Consider the following 24,749-nt stretch of genomic DNA (forward strand, 5'->3'; position numbering starts at 1 on the left):
TTCAACTTTTTTCTGATACTTGGGTGTGTGGGGCTGGACAAGTCAATCAGCCTCTGTGTCTCAGTTTCCCCATCTGTAAAATAAAGCTGTCTTCTGAAGGTCCTCCCAGTTCTACAATAGTGGGTAATTCACTTTCCTCACCCTGAGCCTCAGTTTCCCCATTTGTAAAATGAGAAGGTTGAGCTGGATGATTTCTGAGGGCTCTTTTCAATTCCTCACCCTGTGCCTCAGTTTCCCCTTTTGTAAAATGAGAAGGTTGAGTTAGATGACTTCCGAGGGCCTTCCTAGCTCTCAATCTAGGATTCTATGACCCCTGGATACCACACAGTAATTCCCCTTATGCTAGGGGTCACTTAAAATCCAGGTTGCTTTCTCATGAACCTCCCTGTGGCTTTGTCTCCATTCCCTTGAACCCTGATGTTGATTTCTGAAAACAGGACTTGACACATTTTCCTGTTAAAGATCATCTCACGGATCTCAGGCCACCATTTCTGCCTCTTGGGAGATGTGTCGGGTTCTGGTTCCATCCTCCACAGCACTGGCCATCCTACCTGCTGTGTGCAGCTTCCTCTGATTGATATAAATGTGGCACCTGGGCAGCCCCCAAACTGCATTGGAAAGTCACGGATAGGAGACTGGAGCTGGGAGGAGCTCCCCATTCCCATCTTACCCCAGGCCCCAAACTGGCTTCAAGAAACTCAATGCCCCTATGACAAGGGTCCAATCAATTGTCTGACCCCACCTCAGTCTCCTCATCTGCAAAATGGAGAGAATATGATGACCACTGCCCTGTCTTCAGAGTCCAAAGTGAGACTGACACGTTTGGGGAAGATCCTGGTGCTAGGGAGCAGAAGGGAGATCTGCCAACTGTAAAATCAGTGTTAAGTCTAACACTATGGGAAGACTGTAGGCACCTGAAGGGCCCCCCAAATTCAGCTTCCCAGGGCAGAGTCCTGATCATCATATAAAGAAGAATTTAGGCTTCTTTATAAGTAATTCCAACTCTTCCTACACACATATATACACAGTATGTATGTATATATGTGACAGGTAGTACTATTGCTATGAGCGAGTTATTTTGTTTTCTTACTCATTTACTTTCTCTTTTTTTGATCTTATTTTTCTTGTGCAGCAAGAGAATCATACAAATTTGTTGATACATATTGGATTTAACCTATATTTTAACATGTTTAACATATATTGGATTGCTTGCCATCTAAGGGAAGGGGGAGGGAGGGGGAAAACCTGAATTATAAGGCTATGCAAGGGTCAGTGTTGTCAAATTATCCATGCATATGTTTTGAAAATAAAAAGCTTTAAAAATTAAAAAAAAAGAACAAGTGAGCTACAGCTTCTTCTGGGTGAGGGAGTTATCAAATATGATGAATAGGGAGAAAAGGGAGACTCTCCAGAAAGGAATTGGTGATGACTGAGGCATCATTGGAGAGTAGAAAAGGTACTGAATGTGGGTAAGACAGGCCTGACTTTGAACCTCTACTTAATAGCTATATGACCATGTCATTTAACTTTTCAGAGCCTCAGTTTCCTCATCCATAGAAGGGGGATATTATCTCGATACCTTACTTGTTGATGGTTGAAGGAAAAGTACTTTGGAAATGGAAAAGTTTAAAGGAATAGGAATTGTATAAAGTTCCTTAAATATATACATAATAGCAACTTTATTTAAAGATATTAGAAAAATGATATCAGCCGCCCAGAGAAGCAAAACACGAGACTGTAACAACATAAGTAGAAAGATTTCCCTCCCTCCCAAAACAAAACAAAACAAAACAAAATAGGACCAGAACACTGTGTGATTAAATGATTTGACCTAAAGGAGATAGAAATCTCTTGCCAGAGGTGGAGGATCATGGGTGAGGAGCACAGCATTTATCTTTCAGGTATGGTTGTTCTGCTGATTAATTTTGCTGAAGTTTCCTTCCCCCCCCCCCCCCCCCCCGTCACTGTCTTTGTTATTCCTTGTTATAAGACATAGTTCTCTGGGGAGGGAAAGGATAGATTTCTAAACGAAGATGATAGAAAATAAACTAGATTGTTTTAAAGGGATAAAGAAATTAGCTGTTCCCTCTGCTACTCCCTCCTCTCCCTCTCCCTCCATTACTCAGTAACCTCTCCTCCTCTGAGGTCCTGCTATTCATCTCTACAAGCTAATCAAAATCCCGGTTGCTTTTGTCTAGAGGCTCTCGGCTCACTCCCCTTCCTTCCTTAGTGGATTCAGTACTTGGCTCCCCATTTTTCTCTCCTCCCTAACTCCCGTCCTCATACTAGGAGGCTTCAGCATTCATATTGATTCTCATTCAAACCCCACAATTATCCAGTTCCTCAGCCTCTTTCTTTCCTTCAGTTGCTCCTCCACCCCATCTCAGTCACACACAAATATGATCCCACCCTTGATGTCGCCGTCACTCATGAATGTGTCATCTCTATGTTCAGGAATTCCCCAATTCCCTTATCAAACCAGAAATCATTGGCTTTCCATCTCTCCCTCCACATTCCCTACTCTTCACAAAGAGTACTCTCCCATAAGCCCTGCTCTTCAGTCTCCCCATGACCTCCGATCCCTGTACCCCTCAGTTCTCTCCCTGGTTACCCCTGCACTAACAACTCACCTCTTGTGACCCCTTGATGAATCAATTCAACTCTACACTGGACTCTTCTCTTAAGTCCCCAGCCCCTTTATCATCTGGCTGATTGCACCCTGCCAAGCTCAGACTCAGATCATTCCCATCATCCCCTGCCTTCACTCCTATACATAGGACAATGGCGGAGAGAAACATGTAGCTGTTCTGACTGGGACCACTACAGGTTGATATTATCCAATTTCCACTGGGTGCTCACTGCTGCTCGGCAATCCTTCTATATCTTCCCACTTTCCATGGTGGCTCTTCCAAACCTCTTCACACCACTTCTAACCACCCGACTCCCCCTTCCCTTCCCTTCTCAGCTGAGAGTCTTGACTCATATCTTAGAGAAAAAATCGAGACCGTTCACCATGAGCTAGCTCCTTGTTGCCCTCTTTTCCTCATCTCATCTCACATATCTTCTGCCCCTGTCTCCAATATTCCTATCTCAAAGAAGAGATAGCCTTACTCCTTTCCAAGGTTAATCCCTCTATCTGCACAAGCCATTCCACTCCCTCCCATTTCCAGCAGATTATCCCTTTAGTTATCACCATTCTTTCACTTATTTTTAATTGCTCTATTGGAGCAATTTAATTGGCTTCCATTGGAGAGAAACACAAGGTATAAGGACAATCTATCAGAGCTAGGAGAGATCTTAGAACAGGAGGTGGAAGAGCTGGGAGGGAGCTTAGAACAGGGGATAACAGAACTAGGAAGGAACTAAGAGACCATCTAGTCCAATCTCACTTTTTTATGGAGGTTAAAACTGATTCCCAGAGTGAGGAAGTGATTTACTCAAGAGCCCAGAGGTAAGAAAAAGAGAACCAGTTTCTCAGTGGAATATTGGGACTTGGAGGGAAGCAATTTTCACTTGCCTAACCCTAACCCCTAACTGTAAGCCCTGTCTCTGTGTCTAATGAGGTGCCTGGTACCTAGTTAGGGGTTTCCATTCTCATAAGGCCTCCTGCCTTTTGGGTAACTTTTCCATGAAGAATCAGTGGAAGGACAATAGCAGGGGGTAGTTGGATGTTATAGGCTTCCATGGTGAAAAGCCCTCATGTCAGTAAGTCCCATGAAGGCTCTGAAAGTTTCGTGTGTGTCTGTGAGATGGCAAAGAGCCCGACAAACCAGGACCTCGGGCAGCATCAGGCACCGTGACCGGAACAAGAGAGAGAATGCCCCAGTGAAAAGCTGTCTGCAACAGAGGGCCAAACCACATTTTAGGATGAGGAACAGGTAGACCATGGCAGGCAGTGGGCAAACGGGGTGGCGAAGACACTGGAAGACCCCCTCCCGCCTCCAGGAGAACAAGTAGAAGGAAGTGAGCATGCTCAATCTGGAGAGTAGTGAGTCCCTACCACCCCACCATGTGGTTTTCGAGCAAAGATTGGGTGCCCACTCTTCAGGAGGCAGTGGAAGGGATAGTTATTCACAGGTCAGAGGGGACAAGACGCCCTATGAGTTTCCTTCCAACCAGGATCCAACCAGAATCATCCCTAGTGATTGCCCAAGGCCTGGCACACAGTAGGAGTTTTCTTCATTACTGTTGCAATGTTTATTGAGCACACAGGCAGATGGACCTCAGCAGAGTTCGGCCTTGTTTACATGTCCCTCGGCTTCCACGGGCCCTTTGCCCGGGGAGGGACCAATTTTAACCCGTCTCTGCCCCCAAGAGGTGGCCAAACTGGGTAGGGAGGGGGGCATCCGAGGGAATGGGCACTCACACCGTGACCTCAGTGCTTCCGGAGCTCCCGGGCACACAAACACACTACGGGCACCAGGGTTAAAGTGCACTTTTATTTTCTAGTACAAAGGCTAAAAGATGCAAGTTTCGTCTGTTTTATTTTTAAGAAGGACCAAAAAAATTGTTATTAAAACATCTACAATATTATCCAGATACTAGGACCTTATGAATATTTAATATTAAAGTGTGGTATTCTTAAAATTTTTAATACACAGACATTTTAAAAGACTATTAACTCCATCATTACCTGGCTGTGAAATGCAACGTTCCCCCCTCTTCATTCATTTTGGACACATCCTCCCAGCAATCCGTGTGGGCTTATATCACTGGGGGGGAGGGGGTGTGATTATCCACACATGTGCATGTATATATATCTATACATATATGCGCACTATTGTATGCACACATATATGTATACATGCATCTCCCCTCGGTCTCCCCCTTGTCTGTCCATGAGCGGCCTGGTGGTTTTGGTCCCAACCCTGAGCTTGGATTTCAGAGTCTAGAACTAAAGACCATTGCAATCCTTCCCATCACCTTTCAAACCATTATTCCTCTGCCTTTACAGGCCTTTCTTCTCCAGTCTCTTTCACTCTGATCTGTATTCACCTGCTTGTCAGGTGGGCACAGCTGCCCACCCCAGGGAAGAAGTATCTCCGGCCCAAGGACGCAGCCTCCTTTGGGTTAATTGCCTTTTTTCCCCCATGCACGATCATCATAATCTAGAGCTGGGAGGGAGCTCAGAGGCCATCTAGTCCAACACCTTCACTTGACAGACAAGGAAACTGGCCCACGGAGGTTATATTATTATATTATTAGCCACATGTAATAAATAGTTGAGCCAGAATTCAAACTCCGCCTTTTCCCATGGTGTCCACGGGCAGGATCGTCTCTCTAAATGGGACGGGCAGAGCTGGACCTCAAGGCCGTGGAAGCTTGGCAGCTCCAATTAAACTGGGCCCCGTTCCTCCGTTAAGAACATCGTTTCTCCGCCGGGCCCTCTCTTTCTGCCTCCCTTAAGCTGGGTGGAGAAGGGAGATATGGGCAAAGCTACTCACAACTCCCTTGTTAAATGACTTCCAACCCTGCCCTCCTATACCATCAGATACTGGATCGGAGGTCGGGGGGCAGCAGCTCCCACTCAGCCTGTGTCCAGCCAGTGAAGACAAATTATAGCCGGGGTTCCTGATGCATTTCCCAGCCAAGTCCTTTATCCCTCACCTCCTTACAAGCAATTCCTTGGATACCACACACATATATAATATTATATAGAGTGATATATTTAATACCTGTGTATATATGCATCACGGCGCCAACATATATACACACTAAAACAAGGCTGGTGACAAGAGACAGTAATACCACATGTCAGGTTATCATATCGGGGAAAACAAGTATCTACGTTCACAGCAATCCCTCCCCGTGGGCCCCCGTTTCTGGTTTCAGCCGGACCCCAAAGCAAATACCCTTGAATTCCTCTCTCCTCCTCAGGCCCCCTCATTCCGGCTCACTGGGGGGGGGGACAGGGCAGGGGCGCATTCCATGATCGTAGAATAAAGGGTGGGGGTCCCAAGGGTGGATGGTGGAGGGAAGACCCTATTCTCTCCAGCTTCCACGTCATTAACGTTGCCTTCTGAGAGGCCAAAGGAGCATCCTGATGAGCCACATGCTTCCACACAGACCGAGATGGAAAGAGGAAGCGTGCCCTTCTTTGTCTCCCCCAAAGCTTCACCCCCAAGCCTAAGGTCCCAATCTGGTGGCGAGGGGCTTTTTTGGAATGTCTGGGGGACCGGTGCCTGAATCTGGCAGGAGTGGACAAGGTTGGGGGGAGATGTAGAGAAATGCTCAACTGAGGTGCCGAGTAAAAGGTGAAGTAGTAGAAAGTTTGGTGGGTTAAGGTGGGGGATGGGGTCAGAAGAGTTGGGCAAAGCCCTCCCCCATCCATTCTAAACCCAGGGTATTTCAAATCAGGGGAGCAGGTGCAAATTGGGTGGCCCTTGTGCATTCCTTCAGTGTGTGTGACAGGGGGCAGCTCCCCTTGGCCAGAAGGACCACAATTTTAGAGCTAGAGGGGACGTGAGAGGCCGTCTTATCTGATCTCCATTCTTACAGATGTGGAAACTGAGGCCCAGAGCAGCGGGGTGACCTGCGTAAGGTCACACAGCAAGTTTGGCAGAGCTGGTTTCAGAACTCAGGGTTTTTGTGGAAGCCACATTCTCCCTAGGTCCCTGTGCTGCTGTCCATGGTCCCAATCCTAGGTGACTGGTAGCAAAGAATTGGAAAGTCCCAGGTTTGAGTTTCAGTTTTCATGTTTGCTGGCTGTGTGACCTGGGGAAAGTGACTCCTCCTCTTAGAGCCTCAGTTTCCTCCTCTGCGAAACGTCCCGCCTCCTTCATGGGAACACTTCTGACGGAACTAGAGACATTAGAGCTCTTTCTGTCAGAAGTCAGCCCCCATCTAAGCTCGACAGGGTCCCTATTCCTAATCCATATCAGAGTTGTGGGTGAGGGGCAGGAATGGAGGGGCTGTCTCACCAAGCCTAAGGGTTATTCAGACTTTTAGCTCATTGGTATTAGTATAAGTAGCACACCCCACCCCACCCCAGTCTATCTTCCCGTCCTACATCCACTCTGGGCAAAGCGGGCCCCAGTTAGGGAGGAACTGTCTTTGTAAGAAAGCGGCTGAGGAGGAGCTCGATTCTTCCTCCCCACTCCTTCCTCCCCCATTTCCCCAAACCAGATCTAGCTGATAATCTAGGGGTGCTGGTGAGATATTTGGTATATCTGGTACAGGGATTACTGGCTTGGGGCATGGAGGATCCATGTTTGGTAGGATTGGAGTCCCCCTGGATTGGAATCACTGCCCAGCCCTCTCGCCCTATGCTTCTTCTACCATTTGTTTCTTGGATTAAGGAAGAGTGAGAGACAGGGGACAAGAGAGTCGGGTTAAGAGCAGGGGCTGGAAGACCCCTAAGTTTCCCGGCTGTGTGGATCCCAGGTAGGGCACAGAAGAGAAACAGCTACAAGAAAGGGGTAAAAGTTATCTCCAGCCAAAAGGACAAAGGGCTGAGGGTCTCCTTTGGCAGCTGGGGAGTGACACTGAAGGGAATACTGAGCTCCATCGTGTGGATCGTTAAGGAAATATATGGTTTAAAGCTCAATGGGGCATCTGTGCTCTTTGAGGTCTCCAGTTGTGTCCCTGTCCCCATCTCCTGCATCCCAGATGGAAGGGCTGAGATCAGGAGCCCAGAGTAATGGGGAAAAACCAACTCAGCCAAACCCCCCCAGAAGACAAGCTTGGGGGGATCCCTGATGTCAATGACCCCGGGTTTTTGGAAACAAAACACAAAACTTTGGCTTGAAGCCACTGGACAGTGTCCGTCTGCCCTATTCCATCCTACTCTGGGAGACAATAGACCTAATACCACAGAATGACATTAATGATCTGGGACATGTCTGACTGACCTGGGCTGTGTGTGTGTGTGTGTGCGCGCGCCCTCTTGTCTCCGAACACTGACTGGTCGTGGAAATGTAGTCAAGCCAATTTTGCCCCTCTGAATCTCAGCCTCCCCATCTGTAAGATGGGTGGTAATACTTGAGCTCTCTACCTCCCAGGATCATTGCGAGAAAACACTATAGAAATGTGAGCTATTGTTATTATCATTATTATTATTCTGATTATGTGCGTGTATGGAGGTGTGCTCCTGCCCCACACGAAGGGGAATGAAGGGGGACCCCGAGGGAGTGGGTGTGCATCGGGAGAGCAAAGGTTTGGCCAAAGATCTCCTTCCCAAGTCCTCCTCCATCCCCTCTGCTTCCCCCAGCCTGGCTTTTCTGACACCCATTTGAGAACAAGGAAAAAAGCCATCGAAGTCATAGGGGGTCGTGTCCTTTGACCCTGTGGCAGGGATGGCTGATGGGGAGGCCAGAAGAGCCAGCTCTGGGAAGGGGGAGGCCAAGTGAATCTCATCTCACCCCCTTTCTTTTTGCTCCTAGTCCCACCCCCAGAGTCCCATCCCGGGGCCCCCTATACGCTGTCCTGCAATAGGAAATTGTATTTGCCAAAGTCATCATCCATGGGGCAGAGCAGCATGTCGTTGCGAGCCTTGGCCAGCTTCTGTTTCAGCACCTCCCGCCGATCCAGCCATTCAGTCAGCTCCTCCTGCCCGTGGGCACAGCGACACTTCTCCCCATCTGGGCAAGCCTTTTTTTTCTGGAACCTATGTGGGGGTGGAAGCGGAGAAGATGAGAAACTCGGCACCGTCCCCAGGGGCCCGTGGTCTGCCCAGGCCGCCCAGCCTCCGGCCTCAGCCCACCCAGCATAAGGAGGGACTCACAGATCATCAGAGACAAAGGTTCATAAATCTGAAGCTGGAAGGGACCTCAGGGGCCACTTGATCCACCCCTCCCCCTTCCCGTTACAGATAAGGAAACTGAGGTCTCATGGCCCCACCCTTTGGAAGAGACTCCTCCAGGAGCTCCTCGCAGCAGAGGCCTTGGCCAAGGGACAAATATATCGCTGCCACCTGGGGAACTAGATGTTCCAAGAGCGCCTGCCTCCCTGACTCCTTTCTAGCTCTCACTCCTGGCAGGATGCTTCGCTCTGCAGCAGGAGGGCCAGTCCCCAGGTTCAGCCATGTTCATTATCAGTTGCCTCAGAGAAAAAGAGAAGCTGGTGCCCTTCCCGGCGCTCTCCGGCCATGGCCACTGCCTTCCTACTCCACTGACCCAGCGTCCGGCCTCCAGGACCACTCAGGGACCAGATGTGCCTTTTCATTACCCCAAAGCTGCAACCGCCCAGAGGTGAGAGATGCAACAAGGTTGTAGACTGAGGCAGCGGATTAGAGCCGGACCCCACTTCGGCCGGCATGCTCACTAGTGGGGGGATTGGAGGGCTGGTCATGGCCCGCTCCGAGCCCTGCCTACCTCACAGGGTCGCTGGGAGGGGCGGTGAGATGAAGGAGGGCAAGTGGCCGTTCCCACTCGGGGAGACGCCAGGGCTGCTGCACCTGCCCTGATGTACCTCCTCACTGAGCCTCTGGAAATGGCTTTTTAGTTAGGGTTTATCTGTGGCTGAAAAATCATTACTCAGTGGCCGGTGACCACCTCTGCGCTGAGCCCTTCCACAGTTCTCAAGGGCCAAAGTCACCTCCCTCCACGAGGACACAATGCCGGAGGATCTCAGGGGGCCAGAATGGTGGCCCAGAAGAATGGAGGCTCCTCGAGGGCAGGAGCCGTTTGCTCCTGTCTCTGTACCTCCAGCCCCTAGCGCACTTTAGTTGTTTGGTCACTTTTGTGTTCGACTCTTCCCGACCCGCGTGGGGTTTTTGGCAGACACACTGGAGCGTTTGCCATTTCCTTCTCGGGCTCGCTTTACAGATGAGGAAATTGAGGCAAACAGATTTGCGTGACCTGCCGGGAGTCACACAGCCAGTATGAGTGTCTGAGGCTGGATTTGAACTTGGGACTTCCTGACTCCAGGTGCAGTGCTCTGTGCCCCCAGCTGCCCTAGCACACATTAGTGACGCTGTGTTACAGAAAGCGGTCGTACTTAAAAGGATTGTGGGAATTAGCCCTGGAAGGCCCTTAGACCTCCCTCTCTATTTCCAGATATGAGGGCTCCAGAGAAGGCTGGTGGCTTGCCAGAGTCACTCAGGCACTGCTATTATGATCACAAGCAAATCCCTCAGTTTCTCTGACCCTCAGTTCCTGACAGAGAACCCTAAGACTTGCCCCACCTACCTATCTCACTTGTGCTTCCCTCGGCAGAATGGAAGCTCCCTGAAGGCAGGGATTGTTCTGGTATCATCAGTGCCTTGCACATAGTAGGTGCTCAATGAAGGAGAGGAAAAAAAAAAAAGGAGAGAGAAAAAAGTAGAGGAAGAAAGAGGAGGAGAAGAGGAGGAGGAGGAGGAGGAGGAGGAAATGACGATGAAGAAAAGGTTTTGCAAACTCTGAAGCGATAGCTGGATGTGCCCCCACCGTGGGATACCATTGCCATAGACCTGCTGTCCTCAGGGATGTCCTCTGGGCCCTACCTCGCCCCCAGCCTCCTCGTTCCTTCCAGCTCCCGGCATCTGCAGCCGGCTCGGAGCCAGAGGAACCCAACGGGCTCGGCACCCCCACCCCCGACCCACTCCAGGAGCGGCACCTTTCGCACAGCCGGAACTCGCCCATGGGAAAGCGGAAGGTCCAACAGGTGGAGTCGCTATCTGATGTGAAGACCTTCTCTTTGTGCTTCTCGGACTGGATGTGCTGCTGCCACTGCTTCTTGCTGTTGCTGTTTTTGCCACAAAGCCAGCAGTGGAATCCCATCTGTGGGGAGCGGGGGGGAGGGTGCTGGGCGAGCCTTCTGAGCACTCCCATGGGCTCCAAGGCCCCTCTCGCCGGCTCTCCTTCCCAGGTGGGGATCTGCCCACCTGGCCCCCTCTGCTTTCCTCCTGGCCTGCTCCAGGCCAGTTCCTGCAAAGTCTCCCTCTCCCCCCTGAGGTCCCTGAGGCAGAGGTGACAAAGGTGTCCGCCCCCACTCCCGAGCCACCCATCCCTCCTTCGCCTGTCCCTCAGGCTGCCGACACCTTCACCCAGCCCCCGGCTCCCATACTCAGCCTCTAAGAGCATCTGTCGCACTGGATCCCAACCCAGAACACCTACATGGAGGGAAACCTTAGTGGGAGGAAGCGGGTAATGGGATGGTGCAGATGGAGGGGAAAGGGGAGCAGGACACTACACAACACCCGCAATGATGAAAAGGAAAGTGTCATTTAAAGCCTCCAAAGTTCTCTTCAACGCAGTTCAATGAGGTCAAGTTAGTGCTAAGAATGAATTCCCTGAAAGGGTCCCGTTATCGGGCCGAGACCAGTGACCAGGTTTTACAAAACTGGGGCGTGAATCTGAACGCAGAAGACCATTTCAAGGGATCCATCATTTGCACTCATCGGGACCTGACGACGACTAACCGTGACTCCAGAGGACTGCAGGGTGAGGGTCTATGGAGGCAAAATGAGATGTGTGTTTTCAGATGTGGCCGTTGTGCTGATTAGTTTTTTTAACTGCACTTATATGTTACAAGGAAGGAGTTTCGTGTTGGAGCAAAGGTGGGGAGGGATGGGAGGCATAGGACTCCCTGGGAGCAAACATGATGTTTTTAAAAGAAAATGAGATGAAATGAAACATTTTTTTTAAAGAGAAAGAAGAGTGGGAGAGGGGGAAGGAATCACAGAATTTAAGAGCTGGAAAGGCCCTCTGGGCAGCTGGTACAACCCCAATACACTCAGCCCAAGGAATGGATCCCCTCTACAAAACACCCTCCTCATAGTATTCTCCTGCTTCTGCGTGAATACCTCCCGGGTTGAGGAACTCATTACCTCCGAAGACAATTCATTCCATCGACATTTAGGAAATTCTACTCTCACTAAAAAGTCCCCTCTGACTCTCCCCCATTCATTCTTCCCACTGGGCCGAAAGATAAAGCCAATACCAGGTATTTGCAGACAGGATCCCCAAGTCCCCCTTGCCAATCTAATCGCTATAAGTTTCTTCTATTTCCTCTGAGGAAAGACTCTGAAATCACTCGCTATAGCCAGAGGCTGGGGGCTAAATCGTCCATCTCTTTCTATCCAGATGTGGTATCCAGATGTGTTCTGACAGGGCCAGAGGGCCTCAGGGCCCTCCCGCTTCTTGCTCTGCTTAGTGTTACCTCTAGGTGCTGAGTCAGTGCTCGGGAGCTACCGTGTCACCGAGAAGCTGGGCCTTTCTCCTGTCCTGCCTACCCCACTCGGTGTTTGCGTGGCTGCCTTTTGTTTTGTTTCACTGGGGATCCAAAGTATGGGACTTTATCTCTGGTCCTTCTATTTAGCCTGGTGTTTTCCAACATGTTCTGAGCCCCTCCTGGCTTGGGGACACCCACAAATCAAACATGCCAGTTTTCCACACGAGTCGCGGCTATGGAGGTCGGAAAGTGGGGCCGGGAAGGCCTCATTACCATGACGTCCGCATAGTCCGTAGGCATCTGGATCTGCTTCTCTCCTTCCCGAGGGGTGACTTGAGTGCCTTCCCCGGGCTTCCCGGGGTTGTGTTTCTTCAGCCACATGTCATAGGTCTGCTGCATATCTAGGACTGGGGAGAGGAGAGAGGAGGGCAAGATGGCGGGCTAGAAGTCCCATCCATACTTAGATCCCCGGATCCCATCCCAGTGACCACTCTGGACACCCTCCCTGCCAAAATCTTGCCCAGCCTATTCGGTGGATGTGAGAAGGGGCAGCTGTTGCCCAGGACACAAGCCTAGTGGGGAAGTGCCCAAACAAGACCCTGACCATTGAGCAGTTGATCCCGTCCCTCACGGTCTGCCCCAATATTGTTCCCAGCATCTAGCTTGGGGATGTCAAGTGCAGTGGGTATGTGGCCTGCTGAGTGTGGAGCTGGGAAAGGTGAATGAGGGAGGTCCCCTGGCCACTCAGCCTGTCCCCAGCCTCACCATCACAGGCACTACTCCCTCCCATCTCCCTGGGCTATTCCAGGGAACTTGGGGCCATCTTCTGAAATGGAATCCCCTCTGTGAGTGAATGGCGGTCCAACCTTCGTTGGAAGACCTCCAACGATGGGGAGCTCGCTCCCTAATTCTCATAGCATCTTAATCTATCTTGGGACACTGAGCCAAACAGCCTTCCTGCGATTTCCTCCCTTGGGGTCTGGTTCTGTCCTCTGGGCCCAAGCAGAATACAGCTAATCCCCCTTTCACCTTTCAGGACCCAATGGGAAGGAAAATTGGCAACTTCCAATTCTTCAAGTAGGAGGGAGGGCCCAGAGCCAGAAGATAGCCCTGCTCATGAGAATTATGGGTAAAACCAGGCCGTGAAGGACTCCAAATAAGTAGTTCCATTAATTTTACTCTGTTTTAGGACATTTGGGGGAATATGTTGGTTCTGCCTCCAAGGTACCCGGTTCCCTTGGTAAGTTGAGGGCCCACTTCCTTCCCCACCACCTCCTCAGCCTTCCCTCCCTCCAAGTCACCCCAGACACACTCACTCTTATTCTCTTTCATGAAAGTCCACATGTCTCTCTCCTCTGGGCTGTGGGCAAAGGAACAATTCCCCACGTACTGACACTTCCGGCCATTCTGGGCGTGGATGCACAGCTGTGGCACAAGAGAGGGCCCTGAGTCACTCCTGCCCCGAGTAGCAGCCCCTCCGCTTGCTGAAGCCCCCACTGAGAGGGACAGAGGTACTGTCCGCACTCTCCTCCCTGCAGGCTGTGGGTCTGGTCCACAAAGGCCCTGAGCCTGGGGGCCCCAGCTTGGATTCCTTCCCTGAACTCCTGCCTTCCCTCCTCACTAAATCAGATCTCTGGGAAGCTGGACTACACCCTCCCTCCCCCATCTTCTGTGGCTCCCTATCGCCGCTAGAAGAAAACTCAAAATCTGCAGCCTGGCACCTAAAGCCGACTCCCACCCATCTTTCCAGTCTCATTTCTTCGTGTTCTCCTCACGTACTCTCTGTTCCCATCAAACCTGCCTACCAGCTATTCCCTGTACACAACATCCAACTCCCACCCCAAGCCTTTGCTTACACTGTCCCCCATGCCCGGAATACCCTGTGTGTGTGTGTGTGTGTGTGTGTGTGTGTGTGTGTGTGTGTGTGTATCTCTTTGTCTCTGTGTCTCTATTTCTGTATCTCCCCATCTCTCTCTCTCTCTCTCTCTCTCTCTCTCTCTCTCTCTCACACACACACACACACACACACACACACACACACACATACAGAATCCTCCAAAGCATGGCTCAGCTGGCACCTCCCACACTCAGCCTTCCCTGATCTCCCTAGCCCTTCTTTCCCTCTAGGAACAACTTTGCCCGGTTTGGTTTTTCCTTCTCCGGGCCACGTTGGATCCAGCAGCAGAAGAGAACCTCTTTGGGCCGGGCCTGTGGTTGCCTCAGCATCACCGGCCCCCCAGCAGCGCACTCCGCTGCGTTTGCCTCCCCTTGGGGCTGCCTGCAGGTCTGCCTGCTCCCAAAGCAGCTCTGTCTCCTGGGCCGCCAGGCTCCCAATGGGGCTTGATCCTTATTGACTTAACTGAGAACCTTGGACACACACTGTGTGGCTGCTGAGCCTTGAGTGACAACCACACGGTGAGTGATGCTACCAGAGCTTATTCTCCACTAGCAGAACCTCTGGGAACTGGCCACACTCTGAAGCCTGGGTGAGGCTCAGGGTCAAGTATTTGGTGGAAGAAAAGCAGGACCGAGTAACCTACGCCAAGGGCCAATGAGGGCCCGGATAAGGGCGCTCAGAGGAGGGGAGGGGCCACAGACTCAGAACTAGAAGAGAACCAAAAAGTACCAATCTCTAACCTCCTCATGGGACAGAGGGGACAACTCCAACCCGGAGAGGGAGCAAGTGACTTGCTTAAAGGCACACAATGCGACTTAGCCGGTGTCTATTACACCCCTATGTGCCTGACCTTGTGCCCGGCACCAGGGGCACAAAAACTGTCCCCATCCCCAAAAGAGCTTACGTTGTTTTGGGAGAGATACAGAAAAGTGAAACAAAGTGACATACAAAGTAACTGGGGGCAGAACAGGCTGGGGGGTGGCGCATGTGCTGAGCATGAGAGGGAGCTAAGGATGCTGGGAAGGAGAAATGGGGGAGTGCATTGTGGGCATGGAGAATGGATAACTCTGGGTAAAGGCCCGGGGGTGAGAAAGGGAGAGTGACAAGCTGTATGCTGAGGGCCATAAGCAGTTGAGCTAGGAGTGTGGGAAGGGGAAGACAGGAAGGGGAAGAACAGGGAGCAGGAGCTGGAAAAGCCGGAACAACTTCACAGAGGTGGGGAGCCGGAGTTAGGGGAAGGGTTTGCGGAGGTGATGCTAGGGGAGAGACCACTGTGACATGAGCTCTGGTTTCAGAGGCCCAGAGTTCCGATCCTGCCCCTGACACCTTCTACACGTGTGACTTTGGCCAGCTGGTCTCCCAAGACTTTGGTCTGCTTGTGGGTAAATTATTGGAGTTGGACTGAATGGTCTCTTCCAGTTGTAACCTATAAATTATGAACTGTAAGTCATGTGACTTCTCAGAACCTCAGTTTCCTCATTTGTAAAATCAGGGGCCTCTCAGGTCTCTCTCAGCTCTAGCTCGGTGACCCCATGCTCCTATGCCTGCCCGCTCCAGACCCCAGAGAAGGTGGATGCCAGGGAGGGTGGGTCTTTCTAATAAGCAGTACAGTTCCCTAAGGGGGTAGGGGGTGGGGTGGGACTAGAACATGGATAGGATTTGAAATAAAGATACTGAGACTCACATCCTAGCTCTGTGACTGGCCATTCAGTTTCCTGAGTTATAAAATGGGACGATACCGCTTGCCTTTCTTCGAAGGTTAATTGGAGCCATTATTGGGACTTCCGGAGGCGTGGGCCAGAGACCCCGGACCCGCCAAGGAAGACCTCCACCGTGCGAGCCCCCATGTTGCCCGTCCCTCTGTTACTTACATCGTACTGCTGAGGGAAGCTGCGGATGGAGGGGAGTGGACGGACAGACACCCACTTCCTCTTGACTTTGGACATCACCAGCAGGACCCGCCGCTCCTTGGTCCAGCTGGAGGGCAGAGCAAAGAAGCAAGAATGAGGAAAGGGGCAACTGATGAGGCTGGAGATTGGGCCCGGGTCTTCTGGCCTCCGCTTCTGACCAGGGGTGGGAAAAGCTGCTTCTCTGCCCTCCAGCTCCCTGGATACCTGGGAGGGTCACTTGTTTCCCTTCAGTTCAACCCTTCCATCCTGTGATCTGTCCGCCCTATTCGACTCAGTCTCCAAAAATGTAGCCTAGGCCGGAAAGTCCCTTGAAGACAGGGCTTATGGATGAAGGAGGCAGGCCTTGGCTTGGAGAGAAGTACTCTAGGTTTGACATTAATTGCTGTGAGTAGGGACAACCATGGCACAGTGGAGAGAGTACTGGTCCTAAAATCAGGGGGATCTGAGTTAAATTCAGCCTGGACAAGTTACTTAACCCCAACTGCCTCAGCAAAAAGAATTTCACTGTGGGATCACAGCTCATCTATTTCATTTTTTGGGGTCTGGAGAGGTGATGCTAGGGGAGAGACCACTGTGACTCAGTTTCCCCATTTTTAAAATAGTGATAAACACAATATAGTATTTTCACGTTTTTGTTATCATTATTTGCTTCTTTTCTTTCTTTCTCTTTTTTCCTTTCTAATCTGATTTTTCTTGCACAGCATGATACATGTGGGAATATGTTTAGAAAAATTGTAACCTGTATTGGATTACTTGCTATCTAGGAAAGGGGGAAAGTGGGGAATGAAAGGAAAAATTTGGAAAAAAGATTTTGTGAGGGTGAATGTTGAAGACTTATCTTTGTAGTGCATGTATTTTGAGAAATAAAAAGCAATTATCAAAAATAAATAAATAAAAGAAAACTTGGAATACAAGGTTTTGTGAGGATGAATGTTGAAAACTATCTGTGTTGCATGTGTTTTAAGAAATAAAAATCTATTAACAAAAAATAATAAAACAGTGAGGGGGCAACTAGATGATTCAATGGACAGAGCACTAGCCCTGGAGTCAGGAGGATCTGAGTTCAAATTTGGTCTCAAACACTTAATGTTTACTACTAGTTGAGTGATCCTGGGCAAGTCATTAGCCTCAATTGCCTCTCAAAAAAAGGTAAATAAATAAAATAAAATAGTGATAAAGCCCTTTGCCTGGTCTCTCTGCCGGTACTCAATGGAGAGAATGGATGGAAAAGCACTTTGGAACCCTGGATGTGTCCTGAGAGACTAGTATAATGTGCTGGGAACTTAGAGCGAGGGGGTTCAGATCCTACCACAGACACTTAGGAGTTGTGTCCCTGAGCAAAATGAGGGGTTGGATTCAGTGCCCTTTAAGGCCTCTTCCCTAATGACCCACGTGACTTTAGGCAGGTCCTTTAACCTCTCCAGCCTCAGTTTCTTCATCTGTAAAAGGAGGGGTTGGACTAGCCCTAGTCAGAGGTCCCAGACTATGAGTCTGTGCTTTTCCAAGCAGCCCCCCCCCCCCCCCCGCCCCGCCAACCCCCTATCCCTGCAGCCCCGGGGCCACCGGAGCCGCCCGCTCCTTCCTCACCAGTGTCGAGCTTTGGCGCTGCAGTATTTGAGGTCCTTGTCGGGCTCCACCACCTGCCCATTCCTCCAGCACTGGCCACATACAAACTTCATCTGCAGGTCAAAGGTGCTGGGTGGGGGGATCCGAGAGCTGGCCTACAATGGGGCAAGAGGGACAGGTTCAGGACTGGGAGCAACTTGGAGGGTCCCACCAAGGGGGACTACAATCCTGCCTCTGACACTCAGTGTGTGACTCTGAGGGAAGTCACAGCCTCTCTGAGCCTCAGTTGGTCTCCCTGTAAAAGAGAATTTTACAGGCGACATTTATAGGGAAAATAAACTGTATTTCTATTGGGCTTGCAGTCCTGAAAGCTATTCACAAGGCAACATTATAGAGAGGGGACTCGGCTGTGATACCTCCTGGCTACGCGAGCGAGGAGAAAAGGGTCCTGGCGTCAAAGGGCTTGGGACCCAATCCTGCCTCTCGGTGAAAGTGTTGCTTCTCCCCTGGGCCTCAGTTTCCCTCTCTGTAACATGAAGGGGTTGGGCTTGACCTCCTCTGGAGCTCCCAGGATGGGAAGTTTCCACACTGGAACTTCCCTGTCCTGATGAAATCCCGTCCGTTATCTGTTTGAGTTTCACAACAACCGGGGAGTGGGTGCTCAGATCCCCGGCAACCTTAAAGCGCCACACGGAGGTGAGCTATTATGAGTTATCCTAGAGTGTGGGAGTTGAGAGGTAGGATGGCTTGGGTTCAAATCCTGCCCTGGACTTTCTAGTTCATTGTGCGGTTGAGTTGGAATCTCAGCCCTGCAGCTTTCTACTCCCATGATCCTCTGCAAGTCCCTTCCTCTCATCCGTTTCTCCTTTAGGAAAACGAGGCGATTCAACTAACGGACCCCAGAGAGCCTTCCTGGCTCTAGAGCTCCGACCCTCCGACCTCTCTGGCCGGTTCCCCCATTTATAAAATGGGGATCAGACAAGATGGTCTTGGAGTTCCACGTGCAAGATCCTGATTCTTCCTGTTTGGGGAGCCCCTTCTCCATAGCAACAAGAGACCGTGTGGTGTCGGGTGGGAAGGAGGGAAGCCCCTTGGCTCTGCCCCCTCCCCTGCCACTACTGTTGGGGTACAGAGACACCCGGGTTCATGGGAGGGCAGAGCCAGGCCCACGTCTCCCCGCTCGCTCCCTGTGGAATCTTAGGCAGACCTCTCCATTCTCCTCTGTGCAAAATAAAAGGGGGAGGGGGTATATGAGGGGATCTCAAAGGTCCCTTCCAGCCGAGGTCGCATGACTTACTCCCCCCCTCAAACGGCAGCAGCCAGGCTGAACATTTTGTCCTGGAAGGAGGAAACCACTACCCCTTCCCCCATCCCCGCCTGTTCCTACCCTTCCTGGTTCCAGTGACAACGAGGCGGGGCATGGGGGCCTCATGGGGGGAGGGGGAGATGTGAAAACCGGGAGGGGGAAGGGGCCCCCACACTCTGGGGCAGCTAAAGGGGCTGGGGAGCTCAGGTGGGAACGGCGCTCCCGGCTCCCGCTGGAAATCCTCAAGGGATTGGTCTCCACCTTGTCCTCAGGTGACCCGAGTGCCTGTGGGAAGGAATGAAGGGGGGCAGGGAACAGGCGAGGCGAGGCGGGAGGAACTCAATGTTCTCTCGGAAAAGCAGCTTTAGATTACAGCGAGGGGGGGCTGGGGCCTCCTGTTACTCCCGGCTGGGCTCCGGGCCAGGGACAAAAATAAACAACATACCGGGGACGGGGAGGAGGAGGGGGGGAGACGGGGAGGGGGGAGGGAGAGGGGGGAGAGGGGAGAGACAGAGGGGAGGGAGGGGAGCAGGGGAGAGGGAGAGGGGAGAGAGAGACAGAGAGACAGAAAACAGAGGGAGACAGACAGAGACAGACAGAGAGAAAGAGAGAGGGGGGAGAGGAAGAGAAAGAGGGAGGAAGGAAGACAGATGACAAAGAGACAGACGGACAGAGATACAGACAGCCAGAGAGACAGAAAACAGACAGAGAGAGAGAGAGAGACAGAAACAGAGAGAGAACGAACAAAGAGACAGAGACAGAAAACAGAGAGACATAGAGAGGGAGAGAGACAGAGACACAGAGAGACAGACAGACTGACAGACGACAAAGAGACAGACAGACAGAGACACTAACAGAGACAAAAAAACAGAAAGAGAAGAAACAGAGAGGTAGAGACAAAGAGAAGGAGAAAGATGGCAAGAGAGGGAGGGAGAGAAGGGGGAAAGAGAGGGAAAGAAAGGGAGGAATAGAGGGGAGGCGAGAGACACACAGAGAGAAAAGTGGAAGGAGAGGGAGAAAAAGGAAGTGAAAAAGTGGAGAAATGGAATGCTGAGAAAGTGGTAGGAAGATAAACCTTCTGACAACCATTTGCCTGCAAGAATTCAGGGAGACCAAATGCTCCCCACTTACTTCCTCTTCTGACTCCCCTCCCCCACCTCTGCACTGGGGCCACTCAGACGGCTTGGAGGTCATTCTAGATATCTTCTAGTCTGAATTCCTAAGCCCCATTCCCAACTCTCTCCTTCGTGGGAAACAGGAGAACCCACAGGGACTCAGTTTCCCCAGTGTCCTTTGTGATCTGGACGAGGCAGCAGCACTCCAGCCTCTGAACGGAATGAGGGGGCGAGGAGAGAATTGGGGGAGGTGTGACGGGGAAGGGAGCAGGGGCAGGGAGCACGTATACACACACACACACACACACACACACACAGTCTTCCCTAATAGCATGGAAACCCCTTGTGGGCAGGGCTAGTTTTATGTCAGAACCGATTATTTCCAGAGGTTGGTAATGCACTTGGCACAAACTAGGCTCCTACTATAAATGTTTGTTGATTCGTTGCTCTTTTCTTTTTTCTTTTTCTTTTTCCTTCTTTCTTTTCTTTTCTTCCTTCCTTCTTCTTTCTTTCTTTCTTTCTTCTTTTTTCTCTTTCTTCCTTCCTTCTTTCTTTCTTTTTTTTTTCTTTCTTTCTTTCTTCCTCTTTCATTCTTTTGCTGAGACAATCAGGGTTAAGTGACTTGTCCAAAGTTACACAGCTATTGTCAAGTGCTGGATTTGAATTCAGATCATCCTGATTCCAAGACCAGTATCTACCTGCTAGTCACACCTAGCTGCCCCTTGTTGATTGATTGTTGCAAGAGAAACACTTTCCAAATCTTAAAGTGAATAGAAATGAGGAGGATAATACTACTAATAAATACTAATATTATTGTTGCTGTTTGTCTAGACTGATCCCTTCATCATGTAGAAGAGGGTCCATCTGCTTCTGGTCTTCATTCTGACCATAAAATCACTTATTAGCTGCGTGACTTTGGACAACTAAATCTCTGCTCCTTTAGTAGTCTCAGTTTCCACCTCTGTAAAATGGGTCTAATAATGCTTGTGAAGCAGCCTATAAATGGGAGGTAGTAAGTGACCCCAGTCTGTAAATACTCATAGCTACTGGAGGAAAAAACAACAACTTTGTAAGCAGAAAATTTTCTGATGCTTTTCAGTACCTCACATAGTGCTTAGTGACTGCTTGGGGACAGATAGGATAAATGAATGAATGGGGATGGGGTACCAGATTCAGACTTTGAGGAACACACCCAGACCTTCCCACGGTAGCACACATATGCTACCTAGTGGGAAGATCTGAGTTCAGATCTCTCCTTTGACACTTGCAGTGTGATTTTGAGCAAGTCATTCAACTTCTTTGTGCCTCAAATTTCTCCTCTGTCAAATGCAAGGGTTGCACTAGCTGGCCTCTGAGGCTCCTTCCAGGATACTAGATCTCAGAATCCATGGGTCTGTGTATTCCGAGGTGATTCCTTCCACTGAGTGTTCACGTGCGTGTGCACACCTGTGCACACACCCACATATGCAAACACATGCACGTGTCCAAACAGAGACGACACTGCCTTCGTGAGGATTTAGGATTTAGGGGGAGGAGAGACCTAAGAAACAGATGATCCAACTTCCTCATTTTCAGACTTTCAGGATGGCCGAGGGACTTGTTCAAGTTCTCCCAGGCAGCCTACTTGCAAGGCCGTAGGCGCCAGAGACCAGGTTGGAAATCCAGGCGTTTGGACTCCCGCTCTAGGCTCTCCCCACCGCACCACCACGTGGCCGGAGCCATGTTCTCTTGCCCTCCCCTTGCCCTCCGTTGGCTTCTCACCAAGCTGTTGGCAGCTTTGCCTGCATGGGCCTCCATCTGCTGCCAGCACTTCTTGGACTCTTGGACGATGTCCTCGTGGGTCATACCTGGGGAGGGAAAGGAAAAAACCTGGGGATGGTTTAATGGGCCTCCTCCCTGCCCTCCCATCAGGCTCTTTTTCCTCATCTGTTAACTGGGGAGAAGGGGGACTCAGATTGACAATAACCCCTATTTCTATATTGCTTTAAGATTCAACAAGTTCTCTCAAGAATCCTGTGATGTAGGTGGTAGTAGACTTGATACACAGTTGGTGCTTAATCATTGTTTGTTGATTGACAGAAAAAGTATTATTACCTCAGGCAGTACAGCAAAAAGATTTCTGGATTCACAACCCTGACTTTGGCACTGATTAGCTATGTAACTAGAAGGCCACCTATCTTGTGGGACCTCAGTTTCCTCATCTGTAAAAGGGTCTATTTCAAGTTCTTTATTCATTCAACCAGCATTTATTAAACTCCTGCTGTGTGCCAGGCTCTGTGCTGGGTAATGGGGAGTACAAAGACAAAAGTCAGACAGCCCTGACCTCACAGAGCTTACATTCTATTAACAATAATAACTTTTTGGTCTTAACAAAGACTTTACAAGTGATATCTTATTTGATCCTGATAACAACCCTGGGAGGAAGTGTTATTAAGTATTATTATCATTATCATTATTTTTATTTTACAGATGGGAAAACTGAGGCAGACAGCAGCATTTAAGAGATTTACCCAGGGTCAAGTATTGAAATGTCAAGTTCTTTATTCAGCCAGCATTTATTAAACTCCTGCTGTGTGCCAGGCTCTGTGCTGGGTAATGGGGAATACAAAGACAAAAGTCAGACAGCCCTGACTTACGTTCAATTAATAATAATAACTTTTAGGTCTTGCCAAGTGCTTTACAAGTGAGATCTCATTTGACCCTCACAACAACCCTGGGAGGAATTGTTATTAAGTATTATTATTATCATCATTATCATTATTTTTATTTTACAGATGGGGAAACTGAGGCAGACAGCTTTTAAGCAATTGGTCCAGGGTCAAGTAGCGAAGCGTCTGAAGTGCCTGAAGCTGGAATTGGATGTTTCCAGATTCCAGAGCCAGCATTACCTACTGTACCATCTGGCTCTAAAAACAAGCATTAGTCAATATGAATCAATCAGTTATTAAGCTCTCACTTCCTTCCTGGAACTCTCCTGGGTGCTGAATATACACAGATAAAAACCAGACAGTTTCTGCCCTCAGGAAGCTTACACTCTAACAGGGCGAGGGCTGTCCGTGGGTAGGTAGCTAGAATATATGTAAAAAATAAATATAAAGTAATTTGGGGGGATGGAGTGGGCACTAGCTAATGGGGAGTAGGACTGTGACCTGTCTGGGATTTCCTGGAGGCATCTGATGTAGATGCCGGAGGTTAATGACTCATCTCACGCTGACACAGTTACTAAGAATCAGAGGTGAGATTTGAACCCAGATTTTGCTGATTCTAAGTCTAGCTCCTGATCGCCTTAGAGAGCTTAAAGACATAAGATCCATACCCAAGTCTAGAAGGAATCTCAGAAGTCACCTAGTCCAACTCTTTTCATTTTACAGATTGGGAAACCGAGGCAGGTCTCACTCCAAAGTTTCATAACCATCAGTCCTGATGCCTATGACATATAGAGGTCTCTCTGGGCTCTCAAAGCCTTTGTCAGTGGGGATCAAATTGCAAAAAGTCCCGTTCGACATGGACCCGTGCGTTAGCTAAGTGAGGTCCCATCTAAGTAGAAAGATGTCTGACAGAGAGGCGGGTTATTAGGGGATTAACTTTTAGGCTCTTGAAGTCTGGAAACATGGAGGCTCCCTTTGGCAGCTCCATCATGGGAATGTGGAGGCTCCCTTTGGCAGCTCCATCATGCTGGGTCTCGCGCACAGAAGGCACTTAAGAAATGATTACTAAGTTGAACGAATAATAGCTCCCCATAATTTCCATTCATGATGGTGATTTGAAAGTGACACGACTCTGTATAAAAACAAAATAAGCTAATTTTTTTAGATTGTAAACTCCTTGAGGGCAGGAATTCTATTATTATCATCATTCTCTTCTTGGAGTTTAAATCGGAATAAAATCAGAGAGTTTTAAACCTGACTCTGATATTTAGTGGGGCAATGGATAGAGTACCAGGTCTGGAGTCAGGAGGCCTAAATTCAAATCTAGCCCCAGACACTTGCCAACTGTGTGACTCTAGGTAAGTCACTTAATCCTTTTTGCCTCAGTTTCCTCATATGTAAGTTAGGGAACAAAATGGCAAACTATTCTACTATCTTTGCCAAGAAAACCTCACATGGGGCCATGGGGAGTCATACGTGACTGAAAAAATGACTAAACAACTGATACTTAGTAGTTGTGGAACTCCTGGGCAAATGGTGTTCTCTCTCTCAGTCTCAGTTTCTTGATCTGTAAATTGGGAATAATTGTTCCAATAATCTAGACCTCATGGGGATGCTGAAAGGAAAACATTTTCCAAACCTTAAGGTACTATGGAAATGAGGGTTATGATCGCTCTCAAGGTGTTCTGACATAGAAGGTCCTTTGGTTAATGGATGGAAGGAAGGGGTGTCAGTTGTAGGCTAATCTTACCTGGTCATGGAGTAAGAGAGAAACTGTCCAGTGTGGAAAAGAGAAGCAATCCCCAAAGGGTCCCTTCTACCTCCCATCTTGCTGCCTTCTCTTTCACATCCTCACCTGAGTATTGCTGCAGCAGCCAGACCTTGAGTTCGATGAAACTGTGGGCAAAGTGACAGCTGTCCTCCCGGAGACAGCCGTAGCGTACCTCGTGGCGGCACACGTCAAACTGGAAATGCTCTTGGAACTGGCGGATCTTGGAGTATTTCAGGGCCGTGGAGCGCACGATGTGGACCAGACACCTGGCAGGAGGAGACACCCAAAGTGAGCTTGGCCCTTTTGGGGTTTAAGGCTCAGACATTTCCCTGCGGTAACACATCTTAAAAGTGAGAGGATGACTCTGCTGATGGCCACACTGGGCACCTGTGACCCCCCACCTCTCTGCTAAGACAAGGAAACTGCCATTTCTTACTTCTCCC

The 24,749-nt window shown here is 49.8% G+C and overlaps 1 protein-coding gene across 3 annotated transcripts in view; it reads right to left on the minus strand.

Annotated features, from left to right (window-relative positions):
- Positions 1 to 4,419: 4,419 nt before the first annotated feature.
- Positions 4,420 to 24,749, minus strand: part of ZC3H7B (zinc finger CCCH-type containing 7B) — a 93,168-nt gene continuing 72,838 nt past the window's right edge. Inside the window, exons 17-24 of one of the 3 annotated variants that reach the window (XM_023505345.2) lie at positions 24,391 to 24,572; positions 21,649 to 21,734; positions 17,488 to 17,621; positions 15,862 to 15,967; positions 13,410 to 13,518; positions 12,367 to 12,500; positions 10,537 to 10,700; positions 4,420 to 8,605 (exon numbers count right to left, since the gene is read on the minus strand). In XM_023505345.2, the coding sequence (XP_023361113.1) occupies positions 8,413 to 8,605; positions 10,537 to 10,700; positions 12,367 to 12,500; positions 13,410 to 13,518; positions 15,862 to 15,967; positions 17,488 to 17,621; positions 21,649 to 21,734; positions 24,391 to 24,572 (1,108 nt within the window). In that variant the 3' untranslated portion in view covers positions 4,420 to 8,412. Of the gene's footprint in view, positions 8,606 to 10,536; positions 10,701 to 10,720; positions 11,372 to 12,366; positions 12,501 to 13,409; positions 13,519 to 15,861; positions 15,968 to 17,487; positions 17,622 to 21,648; positions 21,735 to 24,390; positions 24,573 to 24,749 lie in introns of those variants that run through there. The other 2 variants (XM_031938819.1, XM_031938818.1) reach the window with 2 other exon arrangements.

Source organism: Sarcophilus harrisii, chromosome 5, assembly GCF_902635505.1.
Source record: "Sarcophilus harrisii chromosome 5, mSarHar1.11, whole genome shotgun sequence".
Lineage (NCBI taxonomy): Eukaryota > Metazoa > Chordata > Mammalia > Dasyuromorphia > Dasyuridae > Sarcophilus > Sarcophilus harrisii.